The 19817-nt window shown below is 41.8% G+C and overlaps 1 protein-coding gene and 1 non-coding gene across 2 annotated transcripts in view; one reads left to right on the top strand and one right to left on the bottom strand.

The window, feature by feature from the left end:
* The window catches only part of LOC145404952 (putative very-long-chain enoyl-CoA reductase art-1), a 174492-nt gene extending 157511 nt beyond the window's left edge, over positions 1-16981 (bottom strand). Inside the window, exon 1 of the mRNA XM_080276458.1 lies at positions 16880-16981. Within this exon, the coding sequence (XP_080132584.1) occupies positions 16880-16885 (6 nt within the window). The 5' untranslated portion in view covers positions 16886-16981. The remainder of the gene's footprint in view (positions 1-16879) is intronic.
* Positions 16982-19172: 2191 nt separating this feature from the next.
* Positions 19173-19291, top strand: LOC145405203 (5S ribosomal RNA). Its single transcript, XR_013898303.1, has one exon. It is a non-coding gene; the product is annotated as a 5S ribosomal RNA (ribosomal RNA).
* The last annotated feature ends 526 nt before the right edge of the window (positions 19292-19817 follow it).

Here is a 19817-nt window from a genome sequence, read left to right as displayed (position 1 = left end):
TGTTGAGCACCACCTCTCCTCCTCCAAACCTCACCTTCTTTTCCTGAGATTCAGCTGTCTGAGGCAACTGACAGCAAACACTTTTCTGTTTCCTCCTATTTTTCTATACTCATTGCAAAGCCAAAGATGGCTGTTGTGTATATATACACAACGACTTATCTTCCTCTCGTGTTCCTGAACTTTATTCTTCTGAATTCTCTACACTCTGGCTTCAGCTTTCTCGTCATTCGCTGTCTAAATATATCTGTGCTGTTTACTTCTCCCCTAATTCTACTATCAAAAATTCTTCAACTATCTTACTTCTACGATGGAATACATTCTATCCATCTCTCCTTTCTCTGAAATCTCCATTCTAGGAGCTTTCAATATTCACCACCACCTTTGGCTCTCCTCTCCTTTTGCTCATCCACCTGGTGAACAAGCCTACATCTTTTCTATCCCTAATGACCTAGAGCAGCTTGTACAGCACTCTACCCGTATCCCTAACCACCTTGAAGAGAGCTCCAACATACTTGACCTCTTCCTTACAACTAATCGATCTGCTGACACTGTTAATCTTTTCTCTCCGTTTATTACCTTAACCTGTCCTACCACTCTGGTACGGCCTGTGGACCCTCCGAAGAAACGTTGTCTGTGGCACTTTGGAGCTGCAGATTGGGAGGCCCTCAGGCAGTACTTCTTTTATCTTCTTTGGAATGATTATTGCTTCCATGGCCAGGAGCCATTCCAGTGTGCCTTGCACATTACAGAGGTTATTCTCTTGGGCATGGAAGCATACATTCCTTTCTCACATCCTTTGACTAATGCGAGAAGGCCTTGGTTTAATCACGGTTGTTCTAAGGCTGTCCGCAACAAGGAGAGGGCTTATAAAAGGTACCGGAGCCAACCCACCCCTGAATCACATCTTTTTTACATTTCTGTCTGGAATCGTGTTAAGTCTGTTCTTCACTCTGCTAAAATAATTTCATCCACACTAAATACTCTCAACTCTCCAACTCGAATTCTTCTCGTTCCTTCTGGCACCTTGCCAAAAACCTTTCTAACAACTTTACCTCATCATCCTTCCCTCCTCTTTTTCTGCTCTGATGGTTCTGTGGCTATTTCTTCTCCTGATAAAGCAGATCTCTTCGCTCAGACTTTCTCCTCCAATTCCACCTTAGACGATTCCGGTGCTGTTCCTCCATCACTTCCCCCCCTCTGACTTCCTCATGGCTTACATTAAAATTTCTTCAACTGATGTATTTTCTGCCATCACAGGCTTCAAAACTAACAAGGCATATGGGCCTGATGGAGTCCCTCCTGTTGTCCTCAAGAACTGTGCTTCTGTGCTTACACCCTGCCTAGGTAAACTCTTTCATCTTTGTCTATCAACTTGTACCTTTCCTTCTTACTGGAAGTTTGCTCTCATTCAGCCAGTCCCAAAGAAGGGTGACCATTCCCAACCCTCTATCGTCCAACTGCTTTAACATCCTGTATCTCAAACGTTTTTTAGTCAATTCTTAATAGAAACATTTTAAAGCATCTTTCCTATCACAACCTTCTTTCTGATTGTCAGTATGGGTTCCGTCAGGGACGTTCCACTGGCAATCTTCTCACCTACCTTTCAGAATCCTGGTCATCCTCCTTTCGGGACTTCAGCGAAAGCTTTGCCATAGCACTTGACATCTCAACGGCTTTCGATCGAGTCTGGCATGAGTCTTTAATTTCCAAACTGCCCTCTTACAGTTTCTATCCTTCTACCTGTGCCTTCATCTATAGCTTCCTTTCTGGTTGTTCTATAGCCGTTGTTGTAGACGACCATTGTTATTCTCCTAGATGTATCAACAGTGGTGTTCTTCAGGGCTCTGTCCTATCACCCACTCTCTTCCTTTTATTCATCAATGACCTTCTAAGGTGTACATCTAACCCTATCCACTCGTACGCTGATGACTCCACCCTTCACCTTTCCATTCGGTTCCCGCAACATCCATCTGAGCAGTTACTTCAACAAACAAGGGAGTGCACACATATACAACTAGACATCTGCTGGCTAGATCAGTGTTACCACACAAAGGTGTCCCTCTCTAACACCAATGTGGAGTGTTAAAATACCTTTATGCAGCTGCGTATAGGCCTCCCTCTCCGGCACCACTCTCATGAAAAAAAAATCAGCAACTTTCCAACACCATACACATGTAAAACCTTTCTTAATATTTCTCTCTTTACCCTATCATACTTTTTTTTCCTCAGACCCATAACTGACCCAAATACTTTAGTCTTTTTCCCATGCTTTCTCTACTGTGTCTACAGTCAAGTCGCCTAATTCACGTATCCGTAAGCCGCAGTACTTTGCCCAACCAGTCCCAATTTATTTTTTATTCTGCAGGAAAAAATCGAAAAACGTGGTTCCTAGGTTCCAAAGTGGCTCATTTCCAAGGAGATTTATAATATCCAGGCACCCATGATGCATTCCGCGGCTGCTAGCCAATCACAAACAACGTAGACCCTGCCAATCACAGCCTGGCCCTGATGGCAAGTTTGCACACTATAGCCGCCATGTTTTATTTACCTCCTGTCCCGCCAACTACACGTGTTCCCCATGAATTCTGTTCGCTACCTGGCTGCGTTTTTTTTTTTTTTTTTTTTTTTGTCAAGGTTACCTCTCCCTGGGCTCTGTTATGGATGGCCCCAACCCCCCAAGGCGACGTTTGACCCAGCTGGGGTCCAAGAAGAAGGCTCCTCTCAGTTATCAGCAGCGTTTGGACGTTATTCATCGAGTGGAGAAAGGAGAGAAGTTTGCTCACTTGGCCAGGGAGTAAGGCTAGTCAGGTGTAGGTATGGTACTGTAGGGGGGTTCCATGAGGGTCCAAACTAAATATCTTTTTTCCCATTGGTTCTTCACTTTGTAAACCGCGGAATTCGTAATCCTCAGGTAGGTACCAGTCTCTAGTTGCTGCGGATTAGGTGACTTGACTGTACTTAATCATCACAGTTCCTACCAATTCTAACTCCACCCTGTTAGTCACTTACTAAACATCTGATGCATTCTTTATCTTCTTCCACATACCTTTCATGCAACACTAAGCTGCCTAACATTAAAGACAGATTTCACACACTTCTACCACATTTGTATAAGGACAAAGGGTACACAAGCACAGCCTTCTTCCACTCTCCTGGTACAGTACAATTCCAATCACCCAAAAAAAAGTACGTCATTGCACTTTCTCCACTACATACAATCATCTCCACATACACTATCAACACCTGATGGCTCCCTATTCATCAACTGCTTCACAGCAACCTTCACTTCTGGCAGTATCACATTTCTGGCAACAGATAATGAATTGGCTCATAGGTTAGATGTGACATGAACAAGTAGAGACTTTTTACCTTCAGTACCTGAGTGCTTTGGGAACATGATACCTTATTACCTTTGTTTGAGTAGATTTACCTTGTGATACTTTTGCCTAGGTAAAAAAACTTAACAAAATAATACTGGACTGGACTGTACTTTAAATATCAAAGCTGAATACTTTTAACAACTCAGGAGGAAATACAATATACAGTGTTGAGTTGTCTCAATGATTAGAAGTTTATGGTAGCAAATTATTACTCTATCTCCTGTGACACCATTCTCAGCAGAATTCAATATCTGTCTTAGCTGGAACAAAATAACTGAAGGCACACCTACTGTATGTGAGAAGGGCACAATTGTCACTAAAGTTTCTATAATCGGCATAGCATGTGGTATAATGTTCTATATTTTGTATAGCCATAGCTTTTCCACCAGTGTGTGTGTGTGTGTGTGTGTGTGTGTGTGTGTAGCCAGGCCAGTGTGGCAGTGGTGGCAGTTTTTATATTGCCTCCAACAAAAAAACACATCTGTAAAAAAAAAGAAAAAAAAAAAAAAAAATCCAAGTCCAAACTTTGAGACTCATTCTTTCACTGCCCTTCCCCCATACCATACTTTTATACTTCAACTCTGTCTACATCCTTTTCTGTGTTCTCCCAGTTCTCTTAGAGTATATCAGTAATTAGAGTATATCAGTAAATTCTCTGTCTCTATCTCTGTCTGTCTGTCTGTCTGTCTCCAGTTAACCTCATCAACAAAAACATCAAACAACTTACATCTCTTTTTACAGGCTTCAATATCTGCAAAAAAAATTAAGGTTACATCAACTGTGAAAACAACCTCAACACCACATATCCAGTTTAGCTTAGGGGGGGATAAGAGAAATCTTAGTTAAATAATCTTTTATCCTTCCTACTACTACACAATTTTCGTTGTTTTATAAGTGACTTGTTCTTTGCAGCTGCAGAAGAAAGGGGTGACATAAGCTCATATATGTTATTTTCTTTTATTTCTTTTCCAGTAATCATTATTATTTTTTATTTTTTTCATTTTTTTGTGGTAGGTGGTAGTGACCATTATTCATTCACCTGACGTAGTGCTGCTTACTTCTTCCTTCACCTTCATCATTCCTTTTCTGAGTCTACCCTCCTCTCTTCCTGTTTCTCTCATCTTTCCTCTCACATTTTGTTATTCTTCTTTCTTTTCAGGTGGCTTTACACTGAAAGACCAGCCTAATGGTTTCCTGTATGCCAGGAAACCATTTACAAGTGACCATATAACCAACTTACACATAACCTACATGTCAAGAAGTACGTTGGCAGAGGATAGTGCCTCTCCCTGTAAAACAACAAACTCAAAGACAAATAGCAACCCCTTATGGGATTATGGCATCTGGTTATAAAAAGAATGACAGACAGACCTTATTTTTAAGTGCAATACCTCTAGTATACAAGTTTCATATGTACTGTGCAGTAATTTGACTCTCTCTCTAAAACTAGACTTAGTCAAGCTGACTTTGCAAGTTTCAGAGAGAGTAAGTGTTGAACCAACGGCAGTAATGTAAATGCAATGTATCACTCATTTAAAGAGCAATTTTCAGAATGACAGGCTGCATTCATCCCCTCTAAGTCCACAAAGCCAAACTCTGCATAACTAAAATGGTTTAGTAATGAAATAGCCACTACAATAAAAGAGGGCCAATAGCAGCCAGGACCAGAATGATTTGGACTCCTTCAAGACTATGTAGGATTGTGAAATCTCTGATATAGCTGGCTAAAATAAATGAAGAAGTCAGGGTAGCATCACAATGCCTAGACAATGCTTGAGCCTTCTGCCATGTAAACAGTTGGAAACCTTTCAGAGGAATTTTTGGACAATTTAAGGATCAATCAGGTGTAATGCAAAACTCAGACTTGGATATGACTAACATACTAAAAAATATTTTGCTTTGATCTTTATGTTAAAAGATACTCGTACAGTATCCAAGCCATCATAAGACCAGGAATAGCCCACGAGAGTGAATATTCGGCCATCCCCACAATACCCAAGGTGGAAGCAGAGTTGGCAAGATACGGTAAATATTTAAAAGTCATCTGGTTCAGATAAAATCCTTACAGAAGTTCTTAAAGAGGTAAGTGACCAGGTAGCTACTTGTAAAAGACTTCAACAAGTCACTGGAAACAGGGGAAGTGCCAGAAGACTGGGAGCTAGCAGATGTGATCCCAATCTTTAAGTGAGAAGACCAAGAATGTCCTCAGATTTACCATCCTATTAGCCCGACCTCCATCGTAATAAAACTGCTAGAAGGAATAATTGTAGGCAGGACTGTCCACCTCCTGGAAAATCACAACCTGATCATGGACTCCCAGCATGGGTTCAGACAACACAGATCATGCCTAACCAACTTGCATGAATTTTTCCACAAAATGATGAGTGAGTATGACAGGAATAAAACAGCAGACATCCTTTACTTAGACTTTCAAAAGCTTTCAACAAAGTGCCTCACTTCAGACTAATGTCAAAGTTATGTGCATCTGGTATTATAAGGAAGTTACAATCTGGATAGAAAACTGGCTAATGGGATAAGAAACAGTGAGAAGTCTGTCTATCTATCTATTGTCAGCAGCCTTACTCCTGCATGGGGTGGCCACAAACAAATCACCTCCATGTCGCCCTGTCCCCTGTCATTTCACTGCCCTTCCCCCATATCACACCCCCATTCTCTCACATACCTCTCCACTCCATCCGTCCCTCTCATCCTCAGCCGCCCCCTCCCTCTTCCCTCCTTCACCTCACTCACATGCACTCTCCTCGTCAGTCTCTTGCTCTCCATTCTCTTCACATGGCCAACTCACCTCAATGCATTTCTCCTAACGCTTTCTATCACATCCACATCCACACCATAACGCTCCCTGACCTCCTCATTCATCCCACCCACAACTAATTGTGGAAGGGGTGTATGTGATCATTGTTTTTTTTTTAATTCGTGAGTCTGTGCATCGATTATATCTTGAACCAATGAACAGGGCATCTTCAAACTTTGCACAGGGGTTGAGTATGTGGAAATGAGCAAGCAGTTCAATTTTGGAGAAAATCCACCACGGGTAAGGGTGGGAGCGGGGGCCCCAAATTTGGGGCCCAATAATAAAGACAGAAAAATTTTCTAAGTGCCACAGGAGGCAAACGGGGAGAGAGAGAGAGAGACATGGTTACTCTCAATCATTAATAGAAATTCATACATGGGGATTCTATTGGCACCATTACATTTGACCTTGGGTAACCTTGAAAGGTCAAAGTCAAGGTCGGACATATTTTGACTGCTTAAACCAGCCAAACAGTGAGAGATAGGCACATGGTTATTATTAATTACTAACAGGAAGTCATATATGGAGACTCTGTTGACACCATAAGATGTGACCTTCAATTCAATAACCCTGAAAGGACAAATTCAAGGTAAATCAAATTTTAAAGTGTTTAATCTCAGAAACTGACATTTCTTTTGGTAATAGTGCTATTATTAAGTCATAAAACTTCATTTAACCCAATTAAGTTTTACCCTAAGCGACTCTGACCCCAATTCAGCCAGTGCGGGAGGGGAGTTGTGACCATGAGTTACTTTGCACTAGTTTGTCAGTCTGTCTTTCCATCTAACTCCACATGCTCCTCTCAAATATCTCATTTCCACTGCTGTCACTCTTGACTTGTGTCCTTCCAACAAGGCCCAAGCTTCACTTCCATATGTTAGGGCTGGTATCACAATACTATCATGCAGTGACTTTTATACTTCCATACTCACTTCCCAATTTCTTATAACTGCTTTCAAAGAACCAGCAAACTTTCTTCCTCGTTGTACCCTTTCAAGCACTTCATCCTCCAAACATCCATCCTTACTCCTTACTCATCACACTACCGCCCCTGTGTGGAGTACAACTCTCATGTGTGGGGAGACTCCCCACATACAGCTCTTCTCAATAGGGTGGAGTCAAAGGCTTTTCATCTCATTAACTCTCCTCCTCTTACTGACTCCCTTCAACCTCTGTCTCTTCATCGCACTGTTGCATCTTTATCTCTTTTCTATCGCTACTTCAATGGTCACTGCTCCTCTGAACTGTCTGCATGCATTCCTCCACCTCTACCACGGGTGCTAGCACCCGTCTAGCAGCAAACTCTCATCCCTTTTCTGTCCTACTCTCTAATGCAAGAGTTAACCGTTACTCCCAGTCCTTCATTCATGCAACAGGTCAACTCTGGAACTGTTTCCCCCTGTCTGTATTTCCTGCTTCCTATGATCTCCAGTCTTTCAAACGAAGTGTGTCCAGGCATCTCAAAATGATTGGTTCTTGAATTTGGCTCTTTCTTGTATTTTGTTTTTCTCTTGGAAGGAACAATTATTGTGGGCTCGTGACCTTTGGTTCCTTCTTCCTTGAAAAAAAAAAAAAAAAAAAAAAAAAAAAGCACTTAAATGCACTCACATTTTCCATTTCCCATCATCCAGCCTCAATGTACATTCAGTGAGTTCAGTTCTCTCAAAGACGATAACTATACTCTTCCCTACATTCACCTTTAGATTTTGTTTTTTACACTTTCCCAAACTCATTCATCATGCCTTGCAGTTCAACTTCATCTTAGCTTAACAGTACATGTATCTTCTGCAAACAACAGTACAGAAGTTTCCAACCACTGCCCTCTATCATTAGGGCCATTCCAACATCCACTGTTCTACCTTGTATCTCTTTTACAGCCCCATCCATAAAGAGATCAAACAACCACGAAAACATGACATCCCCGTTTCACTCCACCATTCAGATAGAAAAATTCACTTAGTTCACCATCCACATGCACTGCAGCGTTAGCACCCTCATACATACTCTTCAAGGCATTCAACAGCTTCCCATTTACTCCATATAACAACATTTTCCACATTCCTTGTCTAACCACTTTCTACAAATCCACAAAGGCCGCATAAAACTTCTTTCTCTTCTCCATAAACTTTTCCACCAAAGACCTATGGATGAAAATCTGATCTACACAACCTATTCTCTTCCTAAAACCTCCATGTTCTTCAACTAATTCCTCTATTGTTTCCTTAACTCTGTCAGTAAGTATCCTACCATATACTTTTCCTATTACACTAAGAAGACAAATGCCCCAAGATTACAACACATTTCTTTTCCCCTTTTTCCTTTGTACTGTGGAATAATTATACCCTCTGGGAATCTACCTTCCTCCCAGGCCAATCTGCACATCTTCCATATCCATTCTACTACTATATCTCCCCCATGCTTCAGCATTTCACCAAACACTCCATCAATTCCTGAGGCTTTCCCCATTTTGTCATTCTTCACTGCTCCCACTACTTCCATCCTACTGATCTCTTCCTCCCTTCTCACCATCTTCTTTCTCTCAACCATTCCCCAGCCACTCATACTCACATTAGCTACATTAATTCTCTAACAGTTCCTTAAAGTGTTCTCTCCATCTACTCACATTTTCTCCCTTCTCCACGAGTAATCTACCATTTTTATCTTTCACTCCACTACCAACTTCTTTATCACCCAGTCTACCTCTCCTTACCTCCTTCCAGAACATTTTCTTACATTCCCTCCACTTGACACTCAAATTCCTAACAAATTCCTCATTCACTCTCATTTTACTCTCTCTTACTAATCTTTTCACCTCTCTCTTCCACTGTACATGTAACTTTCACTTCTGTCTCTCAGCTTTCTCCATGTCTCTGCTTCCCATCCACTCACAACAGTAAAACCTCGATAAGTTGACCCTGCAGACGGCGGAACTTCCAGCAAGTGGAACTCTGATTGAGATGTGACTTAGTGTTTATTGAAAGGATTACAAGTCAAGAGTGAGAGCAGTGGAAATGAGTTATTTAAGAGGAGCCTGTGGAGTCACATGGAGAGACAGGCTGACGAATGAGGATATAAAGGAGCGTTGTGGTGTTGATGTGGATGTGATAGGAAGCGTTATGAGGAACACACTGAGGTGGTTTGGCCATGTGGAGAGGATGGAGGGTGAAAGACTGACGAAGAGAGTGTATGTGAGTGAGGTGGAGGGGGGAAGAGAGAGGGGGAGGCCGAGGATGAGATGGAGGGATGGGGTGGAGTGGTATATGAGAGAGGGGGGTGTAAGCTGGGAGCAGGGCAGTGAAATGGAGGGGGACAGGGCGACTTGGAGGCGATTTGTTTGTGGCCACCCCAAATGAGATTGAGGCGTCTGGCAATAGATAGATAGATAGATAGATATTCCAAATTCTACATTTCAGTTAATTATATTCCAAGTGTTACATTTTAGTTTAATTGATTGTAAAGTGATGTAAATAAGTGCAGAACTTTATGTAATTACGTGACTGCTGCACCACTCCAACTACGCAGCCTCCCATCCTAGCCTAGCCTATGACATGCACCGAATTGCTTTTCTTGTTTACTTTTATTACTTTTGTTTTATCTGCATTTACACTTAAGCCCCTATGCCCCATAATATATCTCTACTTACTAAGTCTTTCCTCCACCTTTCTTTCATTCTCTGCAATCAACACCATATCATCAACATACAACTTCATTCTAAAGTCAAGTGAGAGGGCTTCAAGTACCGTGATACACAACAAGGGGCTCAGGACTGACCCCTGATGCACACCAACATTCACAGACTCTCATCATTCAAATCTCCATTCACCCTCACCTGGGTTCAAGCACCCACATACATAGCCATAACCTTTCCAACCAGCCTCTCCTTGATCCCAAGCTTTCTCATTGTCCACTTCACCACCTCTCTAGGGACTCTGTCAAAGGCCTTTTCCAAATCAACAAAAACAAACTACAGATCCCTTTTCTTTCCTATGTATTTTTCCTGAAGCTGTTGAACAATGAATAAGACATCAGCAGTCCCTTTGCCTGGCATAAACCCAAACTGCATCTCATCAACATTCTTTCTCTAATCATACCTTCTAGAACTCTCTCTATTACCTTCATCATCTGGTCTAAAAGCTTCATATCTCTATATCTTCCTTTCCAGGGTACCACCCATTACATATTTACAGTTACACTCTTCAGCCAATCATCTGGGACAACACACTCATATATAATCACACTAACCAAGTCAGTGACTAACTCCATTCCTGTATCTCCTGCAGCTTTCAACATATCAACAATCAACTCAGACACACCTGCTGACTTCCCCACCTGCATCCTGCCCATTGTCCTGCTCACAGTAGCAGTTCAATCAAAGGCAAAGGGCCAAACACTGGATCTGCTGTCCCCAAATCTTCCCTGTCCCAGACTCCCCCTTGGATAACTGGTCGTAATGCCCTCTCCAGGTGTCTTTAACCCCTAAAAGACGGGTGTCTGCATATGCTGTCGGGGGGTACAAGGGCCAAAAAGGCAGGTGTCTGCATATGCAGTCGTGCCCCCCCACCCCCCCAAACCCACCCCACCCCTCTACCACCACACCAACACACCATCCACCCCCACCCTCACCCCCCACCCTCCCCCAACCACCCACCACCACCCCACCCCCAAACCTCCACCGCCCCTCAAATCCCCCCAACGTCCCTCCGATACCCTCCACAACCCCCTATCACCCCTAACCCCCATCCTCTCACTACCCCTACCCTCCCCACCCCCCACAATCCCCCAACTGCTTCCCCACCACCTCCCACTCCCCCCACCCCCTACCCCCACCACTCCTAACCCCCTACCCTCCTCCACCCCCACCCCCATACCCCTCAAACAACACCACCCCTCTAACCCCCACCCTTTTCCCCCCACCCCCCTCCTGACCCCCCCCACTAACTACCCCCACCCCAACACTCCCACCTCCCCCAAGCACCCAGTCCCCATCCCCACACCACCTCACAACCCCCACACCCCTCTACACCTTCCCCCCCACAAATCCCCCACCATATCTCACCCACCGATTATGCCCATCCCGGGCGTCTGTCAAAACATTACGATGCCCATCTTTAGGGGTTAACATCCCCACTATTCACCACAACTTTTCTTTCATCATTCTTTACACACTGCTCACCCATGATATCCTTGTTTCCTTCTTCGTCTGATTTGCCACCTTAAATGTCATATTCTTCCTTTCCACACCATTTTAGGTTATCAAGTAAAAGTCTCTGAGACTCAGACTTTGCCCTGTAAACCTCTTTTCTAGTCCTACACTTGGCAGCCAAGTATTTATCACCCTTTTTCCATTCCCAGAAAAGCTTTCCTTTCTCTTATCTGCAGCTTCTACACCCTCATTCCACCAATAAATTACTTTATGTCTTGGTGGGCCTCTTGTCCATCCAAATACTGAATCAGTAACTCTCAGGAGGTTGTTCTTGAGAGCTCTATACTGTTCATTAACATTTCTGTCAATGGCTCTCTGTTCAGCTACCATTCTACTCATCTCACTACTGAAGGCATCCTTAACTCCTTGGTTACTGATATGTGACAAGGTGCTTAAAGAGCAGGTGATGAAAGAAAGGACTCATGCACCTTGGAAGAAAATATGGAAACTGAAAAACCAAGCAGTAAACGATGCTTTAAATACGGAGATGAGGAGAGTGCTGGCTGAACAGGAAGATGCTGACAGGTGTTAATGAACAGTAGAGCCCGTAAGAGCAACCTCTTGAGAGTTACTGATTCAATATGTGGATGGACAAGAGGCCCATGACAAAGTAACTTGGTGGTGGGATAAGGGTGTAGAGACTGTAATTAAGGAGAAAAGAAAGCTTTTCCGGGAACAGAAGGGTGATAACACAGAGGAATAACTGGCTGTCATGTGTAGCTAGAAAAGAGGTTTACAGGGCGAAGTCTGAGTCACACAGACTTTTACTTGATAATCTAAATCGTGTGGAGAGAAACAATATGATATTTAAGGTGGCAAACCAGATGAAGAGGGAGAATAGGGATATTATGGATGAGCACTGTGTGAAGAATGATGAAGGAAGGGTAGCTGTGAACAGTGGGGATACTAAAGACGCATGGAGAGAATTACAACTGGTTGTTGAATGAAGAGTTTGACTGGGACAGGGAAGGTTTGGAGCCAGCAGATCCAGTGTTTGGCCCTTAGTCTTTGATTAACGCTGCCACTGTGAGTGGGGCAATAGCCAGGATGCAGGTGGGGAAGACAGCAGGTGTGTCTGGGTTGAATGCTGATATGTTGAAAGTCTCAGGGAGATACAGAAGTGAGGTTAGTCACTGACCTGACAAATACAATTATACCGTATATGAGTGTGTTGTCCCACATGACTGGCTGAAGAGTGTTATTGTAAACGTGAACATGGGGAAGGGAATAGCTGAAGAGTGTAATTGTAAATGTGTACAAGGGGAAGGGTGATGCCCTGGAAAGAGGAAATTACAGAGGCATGAAACTTTTACACTAGATAATGAAGGTAATGGAGAGAGTTCTAGAAGGTATGATTAAAGAAAGAATGAATATTGATGAGATGCAGTTTGGGTTTATACCAGGCAAAGGGACCACTGATGCCATATTTATTGTTTGACACCTTCAGGAAAAATATAAGAGAAAGAAAAGGGAACTATACTTTGTTATTGCTGATTTGGAGAAGGCCTCTGACTGAGTCCCATGAGTGGTGGTGAAGTGAGCAATGAGAAAGCATGGGATTGAGGAGTGGCTGGTGTGGGTGGGTACAGTACGTCCATGTATGAGTGTGCTCGCACCCATGTAAGGGTGAATGAAGATGCAAGTGATGAATTTACGTGAATGCTGGTGTGCACCAGGGGTCACTTTTGTGCCCCCTTGTTGTTGATCATGGTACCTGAAGCCCTCTCATGTGACTTCAGAAATGGACTGAAGTAGATGTTGTATGCCGACGATTTGACGACTGCAGAGAATGAAAGGGAGGCATGGGAAAATTTTTTGGAATTGGAGAGATGGTAAGGGGCACAGGGGCTTAAGAGTAAGTGCAGATAAAACAAATGTGATGGTATCTAGGGCTGATGGTGTTACTATCAAAGACGAGGGATACCGGTAGTGGTCATGTGCAATTTGCCCCAAGGATGTGGGAAATAATTCCATCTTGTGCAGTGTTTGAGATGGGTGGGTGAAGAAGGGAGGTAGTTGTATTAGAGGCAGACTGCGAGATAATGCTGATTTCACGTGTGTGATGTGTCAGGGAGAGCAGGTGGAGATTGTCAGGTGTGAAAGGATTGAACTTGCTGGTGAATCTCTTGAGCGTGTGAAAGAGTTTTGTTCTTTGGAAGACATGTTATGTGCTGTGGCTATAGCGAGGAGTGGTTGGAAGAAGTTCAGTGAACTGTTGCCTCTCCTGACATTGAGTTTTTCTCTCTCTGCTATGGGATCTTTGCATGCGGCATGTGTAAGGAGTGTAATGCTGGATGGCAGTGATGCCTAGGCAGTAAAAGACGTGGATATTCACAGGCTCAGATGTACATGAATGACAATGATTAGATGGATGTGCAGTGCATCTCTGAGTGTGAGGCCTGGGGGGACTATGTTTATGATGAACGAGTTGAGGGTTGGGATGGGACTGAAGTGCTTTAGTGTTGTGATAAGGAGAGGTAGATTGAGATGGTTTGGGCATGTGGAGAGGATGAGGGACGATGACTGGGTGCAGAATGTGAGGAACGTTAATGTTGGGCAGTAGGGTTGTGAGAGGCAGACTGAAAAAAGACCTGGGACGAGGTGACTGAGTGCGACCTCAGGGATAAGGGACTGAATAGGGAAGCTGCCAGAGATCGAGCAGCATGGCAAGCCATTACTAGGTGACCAAGGCCAACGCATGCAAGTATGTTGAAGCCTTCAAAAATGAAACAAAACAAAATGAAAGCTGGCCCCCATACTACAGGAAAAACAATACCGGTACTGTACTTGAATTGGTAAAAGTGCGGAGAAGGGCGACAAAACTTGTACAGTACCAGAACTCAGAGACCTGGAATATGTAGAGAGGTGTGAAAGACTTGGGCTGACAACTCTAAAGAAAAGTTGCCGAGGAAATCTAATTGAAACGTACAAAATCCCTTAGGCTAACTGATGATGAGGATATCATCTTTGAGTCTAGCTACAAAAGTACAGCCACCAAAAGAACCAATACACGCAAACTGATGAAGAGAGGTCACTGGAGAACGCTGGTTTGAGCAGAATCCTTTAGTGTGACAGTTGTGAATGACTGGAACACATTACCTGAACGGTATGATGAAATACTGAATTGGCAGTCATTTATCAAATCGGCACTTTTAATTGGAAAGTGTTGTATTTTCCATCACCATTTACAGTAGGTTCATACAAAACCAACTATTTGAAATCCAGTCAAAATATTGTGCATAATTTCTCTCGGCTCACAGTACTTTCCCTCATCTCATCTGAGCTCACATTACTTTCCCTCTTCTGGGCTCACATACTCTTCCTCTTCTCATCTGGGCTCACGGTACTTTCCCTTATCTGGGCTCACAGTACTTTCCCTCATGTAGACTTACGTTACTTTCCCTCATCTAGGCTCACATTACTTTCCCTCGTCTCATCTGGGCTCATGTTACTTTCCCCTCTTCTCATATGAGCACATCTCTATTTCCCTTTTGCTTTTGGCTCATGATATAAATTTTCCACCAACTTCAGCGATATTATTCCTGAACAAAGCAACGTTGGGTCTGGTTAGTACTTGGATGGGTGACCGCCTGGGAACACCAGATGCTGTTGGCATAACTCCCTATGTGTCAAGTGGGGTTGGTGGAGGATTAGTGCCCCTCCCTGTAAAACAATTAACTCTTGACCACCCTGTTTGGGATACATGGCATCTGGCAATGAATGAAAAAAATGAATGAATGAATTTAACTACAGTAAAACCTTGATATAACGGACTTCAATAGACCAGAACTCGCTTTTATTGGAATCGAGGAGCTACTGGACTAAATTCTTACATATTGGAAAAAGTCTGATAAAGCCAGAAGCAGTCCAGACTTTCTGACTACTTCTGCTATGTTCACCACGGTAAGGTAAAAAAAAAAAATGTTTATCAATGTACAGTACAGGATTATTATACTGTAAACACGTACTGTATATTACACTATCTGATTATTGTACAGTAGTGAATGTGCAATACAGTACAGTACTGCAATGGTAGTGAAAACAGTTTAAAAACTGTTGGTGTGATCCAGACTAATATCTGATATAACAGAAAAAGTCCAGGTTAGCAGGGGAAAGTCCGGATGACACTTTTATCAGAATTTCGTTTTTTTGGAATGGGTTGAGTCCCAATTAATCAGCTATAGTGAGGTTTTACTGTATTAATGGAAAATCAGGATTCAGAATGAACACGTGCAAAAGGTACGGTAATGGGTACTTCCCTTTTAGATCCCCAGCATGCCTTATGGACTTTCATTCTGCATAATTAAATATTGATTTACAGTGCAAATAAATGCATCTGCATGTTAAATAAATATTTATACTGTACAGACTACGTCTACCAAGGCGTGTTGTTGAGCTAAAGGCAAAACTTCTGCAAGCTTTCTCTCTGATTTTTTTTTTAAGTTAAATTAATCACAAAATTTTGACTGGATTTCAGATAATTAGGTGTATATGAACTTATGTGGTGATAAAAATTGTACAGGTATTTTCCATTTCAAAATATTGATTCGTTAAATGACCGCTGAGTCATTATTTGGTTGCACTTGTACCTGAGCATGTCATTAATGTTCCTTCAATAAGTTCTTTCAAAAACAGGTTAGATAAATGTTCTTGGTCAGAATCAAATGAATGATTCTTCCCCTCCAGAGTTTTTCCTGTTGTACTGTATTTAATATACAGTAAGACAGTCGACAGTGAATAGATAATTGTAAAAATAAAATTGACTTCACACTCAAGAATGAACAAGAGATGGGAACCCTACAAAAGAAGTTTCTTAATCTCCTATGCATTTGAGATATGTAAGCTTGAAATAGCTGACAGATGAGCTCAGGAATATACAAGGGTTGTGCGATGTGAAGACATGATTCTGTTAGGTATGGTATCCACTGAACGTGAGTGCCACCTTGGCACGGCTGGGGATGGGAATTGTCACAAGGTGATGGTTGCACATCAAGAGCAGACAAATTACTTATGGGATGATACTGGATCCTCCATAAAGACGCATTTGTGACCAAAATGCCATAGAGAAGACTCCCCCTAATTTGGGAATATAATATCGTAATGCACATTCAAATAACTGATAGGCGTAGGTGCAAAAAAAGAAAAAAAAAATCCTGGAAGGTTATGAATACCTTATGTAACGTTACACTAGTGCAACTGTACTAACTGAGCAGCTTTTGGAAAGCTTCCCATTACGCTTGAGAAACAAACACTTGTGAATCGGAATGAACATTGATAAAAACAGAATGATCAGTGATAAAGATACCACGAAAATAAAATCGACAATGAAGAACTATTTACCACCAAAATAACAGTTAGTGAAACATAGAAAACAACCGGGGATAAGAGGAAGTGAATCGGTAAGATATTTCTGCTGCTGAAATTACAAAGTATGTTTGCCAGATATACTGCAGTGTCCAGAAAAAGGAACCTATCACTCACCTGCATCTTCCGAGTCTGACACTTCACTGGTCACTGGAGAAATCTTCCACCTGGCAGCGTTGGCACTTCCAGAAAAAAAATGGAACTTGGAAACTGCAGACGACGCCACCGAATGACCAACTTGACTTAAGGTTTCTTTACTTCTCTGCTTATATTTACTTTATGAAAAAAAAAATTCTTTCCGAAACCTATGATGCACTGAAATTACTTTATTGATCTTTTTTATATACTTCTTCCTTTTTTTTTTTAATGAGGTCTCATAAAGACACAAAAGTCGAGATAAGTAGCTTAGCAAGTTTTCCTGAAACCGGTTTTATGAACTTGTTTAAATATTTTTAGTACTCTAATTACTGCCATTTGGTTAAAGAGCTCATTCTGTATATTTAGCAAGTGACATGTAATTAAAATACTTCAAAGGTATACAGTGAGTAGTTCTTTATCTAAAAAAAAAAAAAAATGCCCAGTTCACTAAATAAATTTTTTCATGTATAAACACTATGCATGTATAAAATTTATTTTTATATTTCTTTTGTAAAGAAATCAAATATGAATACAACAACAAATAATAAATGAATGAAAATTACAGTTGCCACTCGTACGATAATTATGGTACATGTACGTTAAACCGCCTCTGGTACAGTCGGCCTAAGAAGTGACGGCGGAGTATCCAGAAATTTTCGGTCAGCGACAGTGCACATACTCTTCCTTATATCTCTACGAGGTGAAACCTAATACGTAAAACTGTTACAAAAAACAATAAATCAATGCCAAAGTACCTGTATATTTCAAATTTGTAGGAAGCAGTTCCTTAGTTACGATAATAGGAGATCCTAAACGGAACTAATTGAAATTTCACAACTATCGCTCAGGGACAGTCAGGAATAATTTGTGGAGTTCAAGTCTAGTATGGTAACACGCAATAATTTTTTAGTAGCGTAAGACTGAACAAAAGGGAGCGTCAATAAACAATAAAAATTAGCAATTATTACTTATAAAATAATTTCCGTTACAATACCAGGGAATAATTTATAGTCGTTTATTTCCGTTCCCAATGGCTCTATGGACGACGACAGAAAGCGGGAAGACGGCGTAAGCCAGTAAGCTATTTTAAATGTTTCGATCAACACGCACGAGGAGATAATACTTACTCAAAGACATGCAGTTATTACACTGCCTTTGGCCAGTTTTCCATTAAGAAAAATCTCTGTAATATTTAATATAAGCCAGAGGGCTGTCGGTGAAAGAAGTATAAAAAAAGAACCTCGATGTTTGCCTGTTGCAGAATGCTAACTTCTGTCATATAGTCTGATATCCTCAGTGCATAATCGATTAGCAAGAGTAGTAAAATGCAGAGGTTCATAAACAAATAATTGAGTTCAAAACTTCCAAATCAGCATTTTCTGTTCAGCAGGACATTACAGTTTATTTAAATAGACAGATATTAAAATTAAATGATCGAGTAAAGAGTGCGTGGTTTTGCACTGCAAGAGTTTATGAACTCATGTTTTGGTCCTGTTTATTGTTTAGTGTAAGAGAAAAAGGCAGAATCTGTCTTACCTTCTTACAGCTAATAATAATTTTGCATCAGTTGGGAATAAAGTTGCTAATTATAATTATTATTGGAGAGAGGAAGACGGAATAAACGGCAGTATGGTCTTGCTGCTACCGCAGGTTGGGCATCATTACGAAGAATAATTTCATTGTTATGGCATCCTTATGTTGCTGGATCATCATCATAGCATTTGAAAATAGGGCAGTGTATTGCTGTCACTATAATTTTCCTTAACTGGTCTTCAAAACTAGAGCATCTGTATTTGAAATCCTGGGAAATATTTAAATCAGGAACACGGAGTTATAGGCCTACTGCCCACCGCGCGCGGAGTAATACATTTCACATTTATTCAAATCGGGAAAGGAAACTAAGTGTTAACTTCTAATATCACTGCCTCCAGTTATTCAATTTACATCATTCTTAGCGCAATATAATATATAATTTATTTGATATGAGCTGATGAAGGCATTGAATGTTTACCTTATATTCACTGTTTTCACTGAACGTACGGCAGTGCAGAGTGGCCGAAGCAATCTGAAACTCTGCCATCACTTCTTGGGGCGACTGTACAATATACGATACCTTTTCTTATTATCGTACGTTCTGTACGATAATTTTGTGGTTTATGGCATAAGAGTTTTAATTTTAAAAAGTGATAATAAAAAAGGCCTTTTCATCAAGAGTAAATCTTTTCCATAGATAATATGTTATCTGTAAAATGAGAAGTCGTGATTTTCCTTAGTGCACGGCCATACCACGTTGAGTACACCGCTTCCCGTCCGATCAGCGAAGTTATGCAACGTTGGGTCTGGTTAGTACCTGGATGGGAGACCGCCTGGGAACACCAGATGCTGTTGGCATCCCTACGTGTCAATTGGGGTTGGTGGAGGATTAGTGCCCCTTCCTGTAAAACAATTAACTCTAAGCACTTGGCCACACCGTTTGGGATACATGGCGTCTGGAAATGAATGAATGAATGAACGTAGGGTAATTGTGTCTGTGAGATAGCTAGACTTGTTGTACTGTACGAAATGTACAGGCACATTTCCAGTTACACTTCCGGTTAGCCGTTAACATAATACTAAGGAATGTTTCGGTTACTGTATCTGTTGTCTTTTTCTGTGAAGTATCAAAGAGAGATCTATTTATTGCCAATTAAAATATTCCCGCTAATGTATTAGGTAATTAATTGTTTGTATATAATGTGAAGTACCATACTTTGGCCGGACCGGCCACCCCACCACCAAGCCGTAGCCTCACCAACACCCCAGGAGGACAGCACGGAGGGTCGGGTCGCCGAAAGGTCAACCTGGGGCAAGAAGGACATCGGTGCCCCCCTGTCCTGAGTCCCTCTACCCCTCAACCGCCCCGACGGAAACTACGCCA

Source organism: Coenobita brevimanus, chromosome 65, assembly GCF_032717465.1.
Source record: "Coenobita brevimanus isolate Jiangsu-jjx chromosome 65, ASM3271746v2, whole genome shotgun sequence".
NCBI classification, from domain to species: Eukaryota; Metazoa; Arthropoda; class Malacostraca; order Decapoda; family Coenobitidae; genus Coenobita; species Coenobita brevimanus.
This window is presented reverse-complemented; position numbering and strand designations above follow the sequence as displayed.